Source organism: Rhea americana, unplaced genomic scaffold, assembly GCF_003343005.1.
Source record: "Rhea americana isolate MKP2758 unplaced genomic scaffold, rheAme1 scaffold_335, whole genome shotgun sequence".
NCBI lineage: Eukaryota > Metazoa > Chordata > Aves > Rheiformes > Rheidae > Rhea > Rhea americana.
In genome coordinates, this window is record NW_028186463.1 from 634,581 (window position 1) to 644,407 (window position 9,827).

The window sequence follows — 9,827 nt, forward strand, 5'->3', positions numbered from 1 at the left end:
CGGCGGCTGGGTCTAACGAGGAACCGAGAGGGGCTGCCCCAAAGCCCGGCCCTTCCTGGCTTTCCCCSAGCCCGGCGCCGAGCTTGTGCTTCCTTGCTCGGTTCGGGAAGGGATGGAGACCCTCCAGCCCCCCCCCGTCGCCCCGCGGACGCCCCAGCCCCTCCACCGCCCCCGTCCGCTTTGCCGCCGTCCGGTTCCTGCTGCGCCTCCTCTCGCAGAGGGTAAGGAGAAGGTCTGAGCGCAGGGTCCGGCACTGAAGCGGGAGCTGGGGGGGGGGATTTGCTTGCGGGAACCGCAGCCTGGACCACGCAGACGGTTTGGGTTCCCGCCGGCAAAGCCGGGCCACGGGGGAGCCCCCCGCGGGACCTCGCGGCCGAGGTTATCAGCGCGTGGCCAAACCCCCTCCGTTACCTGATCTCCTACTAGCACCCATCAAACCAGGGCTCAGACTCGATCGTAGCAGACTTAGGAAAAGGAGGGGTGATGCGGAACCATCTCAGCTTTAGCTTAAATTAAAAAGCTTTACGCACTGGGCTTCAGAATTTGAAACGTGAAGATAGGAGCAAAAAAAACCCAGGTGCCGTGACCCGGTCGGCTCGGTTGTCCCGTGCGACGTGCTCTAGGTGACCCTGCTTGAGKGGAGGGGAGGGGGGCTTGGACTAGGTGGTCCCCAGAGGTCCCTCAAGCGTTCAGCCACGCAGCACGCGCCCGAAACCACCCAAGCGAAACGTGCTGCTGCAGCTCCTGCAGCCTCTGCGTTTTCGCAAGAGGGGAGCGAGCGGCTGGAGGTGAGGAGACGGGGGGCTTCCTCGGCCCCGCGGCCCTCGGCGCAGCGCAAGCGGCCTGATTCTCCACGGGACGGCTCGGATCTCTGTTGTTCCCTGCAAAATGCTCAGGAAAAAAAAAAAAAAAAAACAAAAAAAACAAATCCCCCGGTAAATCGGATCGGGCTGGTTCTCGCTGACGACAGCCTTGGCACGTCTCAGCAGGACACCACGTAGTGCCACCCACACCCAGCTGGCGAGCCGGCGGCATCACCAGCACAGGCCGTGCCCATCGCCTCATCGTCCGTGCAGGAATTTTTGGAAATCTCGGTTCTGACTCATCCCAAACCCTGGCCTAACTCTACGCTCGCGTCAGTGGCAAGGACCGGTGCGTGTCCTCTCCTACAAGCGGGAAGACTCCGCGTTGCATAAAACCAGTATTTGAGGAGCATTGGTCTCCGGCACCGTCTCAGGGCATTCCCCAAGGCCCTTTGCTCTCCTCAGAGCTGCCCCGTGAAAGCACGGCAGTTTTCTCCTTTTCAAATGGCTGCTGCACGAAGTAGATCGACTGAAGGGATCCGGGGGAAGGTTTATCCTTTTTGCCTTGACAGGCAGAAGTTAAGGGAAGGCAGGTCAGGGAGCCACTCTGCGTACGCAGCCCGGCGAGCGGCTCCAGCCCTCCCGCCGCCGGCCCCCGCGCCGTTTCCCTGTTAAGCAGGGACTGTTCGGCTGCCTGGGGACAGTTGTCCTCAACCCTCCGAGGGCTCCGAGGGCTCCGTTCACGTTGCCAAAGCTCTGATCTAAGCAGCTCTGCGAGAATAACGCGCAGAGGGCAGCGCAGTCGCTTCAACATCAGCAGCATCTCGGAGAAGCTGGGGTGAAACAGGGCATCCGGGAGACGCCTGCTCTTACCGCAGCTGCAGTCTGGGAGGAAAGAGGTTGCTCAAAAAAATCCTGGCAACCCCCTTTTTCAGACTGGCAAAAGGCAACAGACCCTTCCTCTGTCAGGAGCCTTCACTGCCTGCTGCACGACGGTGTTTACTCCCTCTTCTATCAGACTCAGCTCCTTCCAAGAGCCACATCTGGCTCTTCGGCCTCCAATTCTAGCCTTCAGCGGAGTTTCGCCTACGCAAACAGCACAGGTTAAGCATTATGAACCTGCAGAGATTTCTGCAGACTGCAGCTTGCAGAAATCCTCACGTACCAAAGGCAAAACAAGCAGAAACAAAGAGGAAGAACTGRAACAAGCAGAACCACATTCCACTGCGGACCCCTCTTCCCTCAGACTACAAACCAGCCAAGCACACGCATTTGTCTTTTATTAAAAGAAGATGCCCGATGACAGTGCAAATTTCTTCCAAGCCACAAACTTGTAAGTACAGTGCTCACAGTCACTTCCTGGAGGCTCACGCAGCCACGCAGGAGAAGCTTCCGTTTCCCAGGCATGGCTCTGAAATGGACGGATAATTCTTCCTCATCTCAGTTCATCTGTGCTAGCAGCTCTTCAAGTTCTGGTCGAGCCTTTAATCGGATCTTGAAATCTGTTTCTGTGTGCTGTGGAGAGAGAAAAAAAAATAAATGAATCAAAATTCCCCTCGAGTGTTTTTCCAGATCAGGAGAAAGACTAACGCTCTCCCAAAGAAAGCCACCGAAGAGCGAAAAACATCAGACTTAAATGTCCACTGAACCCAGGGAGTGGGAAGCCTGGGACTTGCCGGGGAGCAGGAAGCCACTGCCAGCTAGAATCTCAAAGGCATCTGACAAGGTGATAGAGGCCCGAGCCCCCTCTCTCTTGCAGCCAGCCTCCAACACAAGCAGCTTCCCAGGAGCAGTAAGCACGGCRGGCAGACTGCTTCCAGCCGCGAGCAGAAACTGCCGTCGTGGGCACGCTCGGTCGCCGCCCGGGCRCGGGCTGCTCTCAGTCCGCCTTGCAGCCTGCCGCTTTGCCCAGCTAGCCGCTGCCGTTCTGCCGAGGGAGCCACCAGCTTAGCGATTATGAGCTACTTTTGATGCAAAAATTACATAGYAAGGAGAAAACCAGTGCCAGCCGTTAAACATATATTATGTGCAGCTATCAAACCAACCTATATTTTTTTTTTTCCAAGCGAGAGGTTACATCTCGGAAGAGGGAACGTTGCAATATGCTAAAAGAGTCAACCAGACATCRCCAGCTCTGCCACTGCCTATCACATAGTACCTACTTTCTCGAGGAGAGCTGCCACTTTCTCTCCAGAACTTCTGAAGAGCGTCCCGAAGCCTTAACCTCTCTTCTGCATTGCCAGTCTTATGAAACCAGCTTGGGTCTCTCTCTCGGGCTTCCTGCATCCATCGGACTGCAGTGACTTTGCAGATGGCACAATGTCACAGTTCTCCCTCCAGAGAGGAGAGCCATCAGGCAAAATTAAAAAAGAAATGGCAGCCCTAAGGCAGAGAGACAGCACCGTGACCAAAGCAGAGAAGATTACTGGACTCAGGAGACCTTCTCCTATATTCTCCCTGATTTTGCAGCGTTAGAGATAACTAAACATTCTTCAAAGGCCACTAAGAAGCCAACGGTGTTTTCATATTTGAATTCAATGTATCTTCCAGCTGCAAAATCTGTTAGTCCTTGAATAAACAGGGCTCCTGGGACTGTTTTGTCTGAACGTAGAACAACAAGGGTTTAAATATCTTCTTATCCCCAGCCTAGTAAAAGCTCCAGCCAAGGAGCAAAGCTCTGTCCTGAAGTCCTCAGTGCTCTGGAAAGTGGTAAGAGGTTCTGCAGAAGACAAGCATAACCCCTCCCAGAGCAAATTCCATGAGAGCAGGACCCAGGATTTGGGGTCTGAGTCTTAGCTTTACTGTCAGCTACTCCATGAAGTTTCTGGTGATTCCCAGAAAAGAGGCTCTGGAGCACTGCTAAAGGAAAGTATTCTCACCTGAGCTACAAGAAATCTGCAGGAGCAAAGGAAAGCAGCTTGCAGCCTGCCATCTCTTAGAGATCTATGGAATTGGCTGGGAATGCACCTTCTGTGGCCTGACTTACTTCCATTTCCAAATGGAAAACAAAACAAAACGCATTACCAGTATTGGGTTTTTTTTTTGTTGTTTTTTTTTCAGACTAAGTGAGGCCCAGTTCTGGGAGACACTGGGTATCTGTAAATCAACAGTAGACACTGGCAGTCTTGGGACGAGGTCTGCAATTTCAAAGCAAATCCATCTCATACACAGTAACTGCTTGCTTGCTTTTTTTAAAAATCTTTTTTCTGCATTGGTAAAATTAAACGTACCTCTTTCACTAACAGATGGACCCCTTCAGGCTGATTACTCTGAATAACTTCCAAGAGTATCGGAGCAAATGTCGAGCTCAAACCACTGATCTGAAAGCAGAAATAAAGTACTGCAGGAGCAGAACACCCCAGCTATAAAACAGACTCGTTACACTAATGGTGCAGGAAGAGAGACCACGTCAGTACGAGCCCGCGGCAGTCAATCACTTCATTAGAGAAGCACTCCCGACGTCAGCGCGCACCCCTCCCGCACACAGCACAGCCCAAAGCTCGCGGTTTGCCTCTCCTCCGCGAGCACCGTGCCCCCTGCCCCTGCCCGCACCGTCCCCTCTGCCCGCGTGACGGCTTCCACCGCGGCAGGTTCTGCCGTACGCAGCCACCGCTGCTCTCCCGCTCAGTAAAAATACATCTCTTGCCCTTCTTCCGCGTTGCACAATGCAGGAAGTACATGTAAAAAGCTTTAATCATGCATTAAGATCTTTAATTTAGGTGAGACGCTACTGCAGAAGCTGTCGTGGAAAACCTGCAAACTCCCATGTTAATCTCACTTTAACTCTCTCCAGTTAAAAATATCTACCTGGGGGTCTAAAGCCTAACTCCACAGGGGTTCAGCATACAGCAAGCGGAAACACTATCAAGACGAAAAGAAACTTCTTAGGAAGTTTCTCACTTAGGAGCAATACCTATTTACCTCGATGGCTACTTGGGCACTTTTGAAATTGGTCATGATGCTGACGGTATTTCTAATTTTGGTCAGGTTTGTGCATTCATTCATCTTTAAACATGACTTTTCTACGTATTTTATGCAGAATACTAGATACAAAGGGTAATAAATCTTACAGCTGAAATTGAGAAGCCAGGAATCCCATCTCTGTGTCTTCTACTTGGTGAGTAACCTTTAGCAAGAAATCTAATTACCTTTTTGAGAGTCAATTTACACACAATTATGCCTTCTGTTTGATCAAGGGACTTAACTCCTATTGCTAATGGGTTTTGAGAGCCTGAAATATGAAGTGCTCCACAGGAGCAGCAGCACGATCAGCAAACGCCCACTCATACCTGGACAACCCTCTGATGGGTAGTAAGGACCGCATCCAGCTGCATTTTGGAACCTCGCTCTTCCAAGAACAGCACTTCATTGGTCTTGGTGGGCATCGCATAGCTGCAGGAACCATAGGTCAARTATTCAGGACAGGGAGGATAGATTTGCACTACTTTACAGGAATGAATCAACTTCCAACAGCAGAGAATGTGGAARGAGATTAAGTTTTCATGAGGAATTAATTATGCAAACAATGTATCTTGCAAATCAAGCACTGGCAGAAGCCGGGTGTTTTACTGGAAAGAGATAAGGGAAGAGTTGGCAGCACTACTGCCAGCRAAGACTTCTTTCAGCTATAAGTACCAGCCTAAGAACTTTAATTTCTTTATTGTTGAAGGAGAGCTGGAAAGCAAAACTGATGACTTATTTTGTATTAGCCTATTTATCCCCAGCAGCAGTTACACCCTTCCCACTGGTCAGAAAGGCAGCGAAGCAACACACCACTCAGAAGACGTTATTTCCACCTACGTGAATTTAACAGGTGCAAGATCATGCACTAGGTCTGTTCTCCTTTTTATCCATCTTAACGCCCAGACCTCAGCCTCCCCATCTGATTTTCACAGTATCAATAACAACAGACTACGTGCTACTACCTGCACCACTGACACTGCCCTCTGCCTGCGCAAGAGGACAATTTTAGGGTCGAGACACGGGACGCTCCCTGCATTCAGGTTTGCTACCCGTGTCTGCTACAGAGTTCCTGCGCAATTTTGGGCAAACCATGCAACCTCTACCTGCTTCAGTTTTATATCTGCAGAGAGGGACAAAAATACTCCCTTCTCTTACGTTTTGCTTGATCCGTTTTTCTCTTGGAGAACAAACTGTACCTTTTGTACGCGCTGAACTTTGCACACCAAGCCCAACCTCAGAGGGCACAAGTACGACGCAGGGTAATAATGCTTTACCTTTAAAGCGCTAGAAATAGTCTCAGGCTGCAGGATTTCTCTGTGAGTGCTTTCAAGTTCATCACAGTTGACAGCGTTATGATCTCTGAGTGTCACTGGGTACCCTTCCCGAAACAGACTCCTACAAAGGCACTGACGTGTCACAGCTTTTAGTGCTGTTTAGTGCAAAAGATGTCACAGAGAGGGACTAGATGCTACTGATCTACGGACACAGGATTTCAGATCCAAAGCTGACAGTTCAGCAAGGTGGATAGATATAAAGAAAATGATTTTTCGATAGGTTTAATAAGCTTGAAGCAGGAATCAGTGTTTATACTCAGAGGTATAACGATACACATTTCAGGTAATTTGGGTAATTTCAGACCTTTAACTGTTTACTTTAGTACAGCAATATAGTGTTTCTCCCAGTGACTACAGCTCCTCGGGTGCAGTGCAGGAACCAACGAGCTCTACCACGTTCCTCAAACTCATYCAAACCCGCAAAGCTGCTACGGGGATACACCTGCTTCAGAGATCTCGTGTGCAACTGAGGCACCCTCTACTAAAGCACCTACAACTAAACTAGAGGTGCACGTCACTCTCCCACAGTCTTCACTGCAGCGGTTTCCTGAGCTCGCTCAAGCTAGTCAGTATGGTAACCCCTGCCTGCTCCACAACATGCAAACAGAGGAAAGAGCCTGGATGAAACGACAGAAAGAAAAAACAGTGGGAAAACTCAACAACACTCATGCCTGCATTTCTAGGCTCAGCACCCACAGGTTTATGCAATTTTCCCAAAGGGATGAAAAATAACAGCTATATTTTCCCTGAGACTTATTCATTCAGTGTCTTAATCCTATTTCAGCCTTACCTAAATAAGTTCCCCAAACTGTACAGACAAACAAGACAGATAAGAAGGGAACACCAGGTAGACGGCGAAAGAKTCAGATCTACGTGCGTGTATCTAGCACAAGACTGTATAGTGTCCTGGTCCGCAAGGATCGCCCGCTACGAGCCTCCCGTGGCCTAATGCACTGCAGCTGCAGGGGACGACACACACAGAGTCATGCTCTTTATACCTTTCATTGACCCTAACGGAGAGTCGGTTGCAGAGTTTATGCACATATCCAGCAAAATGCTCCACGAGACACATATCATAGGAAGTCATCTGAATGTTGACGTCTCCATACTCATATTCAGTCCCAACATTGATCTCTTTCATCTGTATTCTATCCTTTCTCTTCTTTGGAGCCTGTATTAAAAGACAGATCTGGTTTGGATACAGCTTGAAATAGAAATAATAAACATTAACTCTTGCTCAACACAGAAGGCTCTGCTAGTGGTTAGGGTACTCTCTTCTGAGAACGGTTTGTTGACTATGTTAAAAAAAAATCATAGCCCCCCTGTGCTCATTTTCCCTGACTATGGAGCTGGGATGACATTATCTTAACAGATGTTCTGAAATACAGCAGCTCAAGTTCTTGGATGGCAGCACCACTGAAGACACACAGAAAATACATGCACACCATGATTGATTTCTTCCAGAAGAAACCAACCAGTAGAAAACAAACTGCCTTTATTGTAGTTCCTGCCTTCAAGGCAGCTGTCAAGATGAGTTATTGTTTCCTCATTCCTCAAATACTGTCTTCTTTCCAAATTTCAGGGAATGTAAAATGTTTAAAGGCAAGTAAGACTGCTCACAATATTCAGCAATAACTTGCAGTTAGGTTGTTAAATTCAACATTAGGAAGAGTTGTCCCTCCTAAATTACTTATAAGTTTAAACAATGTAGAGCACACAAGAAGGCATCTATGTGCTGTCAGCGGAGATTTCATGAGATGCAACTGTCTCTGATGAGAAAAGTAGCAGTAAACCTGCTCCTCTGCTGGAATTCCTTCTTAATGTGCTTCATCAGCTGTTGAAATAACGGTACCAGCATTTTAAATAGATCAATCAATTGAAAGTGAGTAAACGTAGGGGAGTTCTTATGCCTACCTCCTTTGGGAGCAGATATTTAAACTTCCCAATGCCATGTGTAGGACGGGCTCTGTAGTGTCTGTGGCAACTCACAAGTGCATCACCTTAAAACGAAAGCAGAGCAAACATGTTTCCAGCCAAATGGTGGGCATCCCTTCCTTTGACAAACAGCTGCGGCTGTGGTGAGTGCCAAAAATCCAGGTGGATAAGGGTAGGCAGGGCAGGGGCGTAAGAGTTTGTCCTTTGCTCTTCCACAGAGGGCGAAGACATGCCAAGGCTGTAGGAGGTCTCTGTCCCACTTAGACAGCCTGTGTATCACTGCAAGCCCATTACAGCTCACAGCAGCTTACAGCAAGCAACAAATAGGGGAGGAAGAGATCGAAGGTGACTCATTTCCCAGGTGAATTCTCAGGCAAACAAACAACCAAAGACAGACCTGTCAGCGCCAGTGGGCAGTGAGGATACTAATGAAATGTTACATCTGTCTCCTTTCATGCGATGGCAGTGATGGTATTACAATGGATCTGAGCCCCACTTAATTTTAAATCCAGCCCTGCTCAAATATTCTTGTGCTAGGAAACCAAATCAAAACGGTATCAGCTTTTATTTATACTTCCTTCTCCAAGGTAAAATGAAACCCTGAACAGCCTTCACTTTAATAAGCGAAGCTCAGAACAGCAAAGAGAAGCTGAACTCCAAGGATCTGAGGTACTCAGTTACACTTTGCCTCCACATCAAAATCAAATTCTATTTTAAATTGCTGTAGCAGACTCCACCAGCTCAATAAATGTTAAAGTGGGACCTCACGTGGGTGTAAGTCAGTTCCTGGACAGTAATAACGGGAATAGTGTCTGGCTGAAACTGCTCTACAGCGTAACATGCCTAGGAGCATCCGGTTAGCCAAGAACAGAATAGTAAGAAATGGAGGAAAAGGCCASAACAAAGGTACTGGTAGAAGTGGGATGGCACCAGCCCAGGTTATCCCCAACCAGCCCCAAGAATCTCAAAAGGCGACACAAACACTCAAACGTGAAATATTTGTTTCAGGTAAGAGAAGTTTAATCTTGCAATGAATTAACAATCCAAGAARTCTTACCTGCAGCACACAGACAGCTTTCCTGGGGCGTCGCCGCTCTACAGGAAACAAGTCAGTAGTTAAAACCCGCTATTTCACCCACCTATGGAAACACGACCTGTCTAAGCAATGTCCTTGAGTGAAGACTCATATTCCCAGATACCCTCGGACACGTATCAGATTATAAGTTTGCAGCCAACAAAACAAGGCACACACCATACCTTCTCGCTGGTCCAGGATAAGGGCTTCAGGGACATCAAATAAAAGATGAAGAAACAGAACAGTCTTTTTGAAGAAGCTACCCTCTACTCTGCCCCAAAACTTTAAAAGGCRTTACTTCCTCCCTCTTTTTTTACCACCTAATTCTGTCTTTGCTATGAGGGCTGCCCAGCAAGAAGCTGCTAACACCTTTAGTTCTCTTCTTCACCTCCTACAGGCCTTTCAGTTTCTAGGCACCCACTGAAAGTCTTCCCTCCAGAGTTAAAAGATTTTCCTTGGCAAAAAGCARTCTTTATCACATATGTTTTCTGGCACAGCCTGTAGAGTCGACCAAGGGTTTTTAATGCCTTGCACTGCGCTTTATTTATCAGGTTTGATTTCATACTACTCACCGGCTGAGCGCAAACGCCTGCTTCAGCAAGGTTTCCTTCTTCAGACACAGCGCCTGCAAGGAACCCCCGGTCAGCAGGGAAACGCGAGGGCAAACGCGCCGGCAGCTGCGGCTGGCGCTCCCCGAAGGCACCTCCGAAACAGCGC

At 48.6% G+C, this 9,827-nt stretch overlaps 1 protein-coding gene across 2 annotated transcripts in view; it reads right to left on the minus strand.

Moving 5' to 3' along the window:
• Positions 1-2,066: 2,066 nt before the first annotated feature.
• Positions 2,067-9,827, minus strand: part of MRPL48 (mitochondrial ribosomal protein L48) — a 9,078-nt gene continuing 1,317 nt past the window's right edge. The window contains exons 2-8 of one of the 2 annotated variants that reach the window (XM_085311222.1): positions 9,683-9,735; positions 9,093-9,130; positions 8,015-8,100; positions 7,099-7,271; positions 5,093-5,195; positions 4,034-4,123; positions 2,067-2,318 (exon numbers count right to left, since the gene is read on the minus strand). In XM_085311222.1, the coding sequence (XP_085167348.1) occupies positions 2,244-2,318; positions 4,034-4,123; positions 5,093-5,195; positions 7,099-7,271; positions 8,015-8,100; positions 9,093-9,130; positions 9,683-9,735 (618 nt within the window). In that variant the 3' untranslated portion in view covers positions 2,067-2,243. Of the gene's footprint in view, positions 2,319-4,033; positions 4,124-4,610; positions 4,665-5,092; positions 5,196-7,098; positions 7,272-8,014; positions 8,101-9,092; positions 9,131-9,682; positions 9,736-9,827 lie in introns of those variants that run through there. The other variant, XM_085311223.1, reaches the window with a different exon arrangement.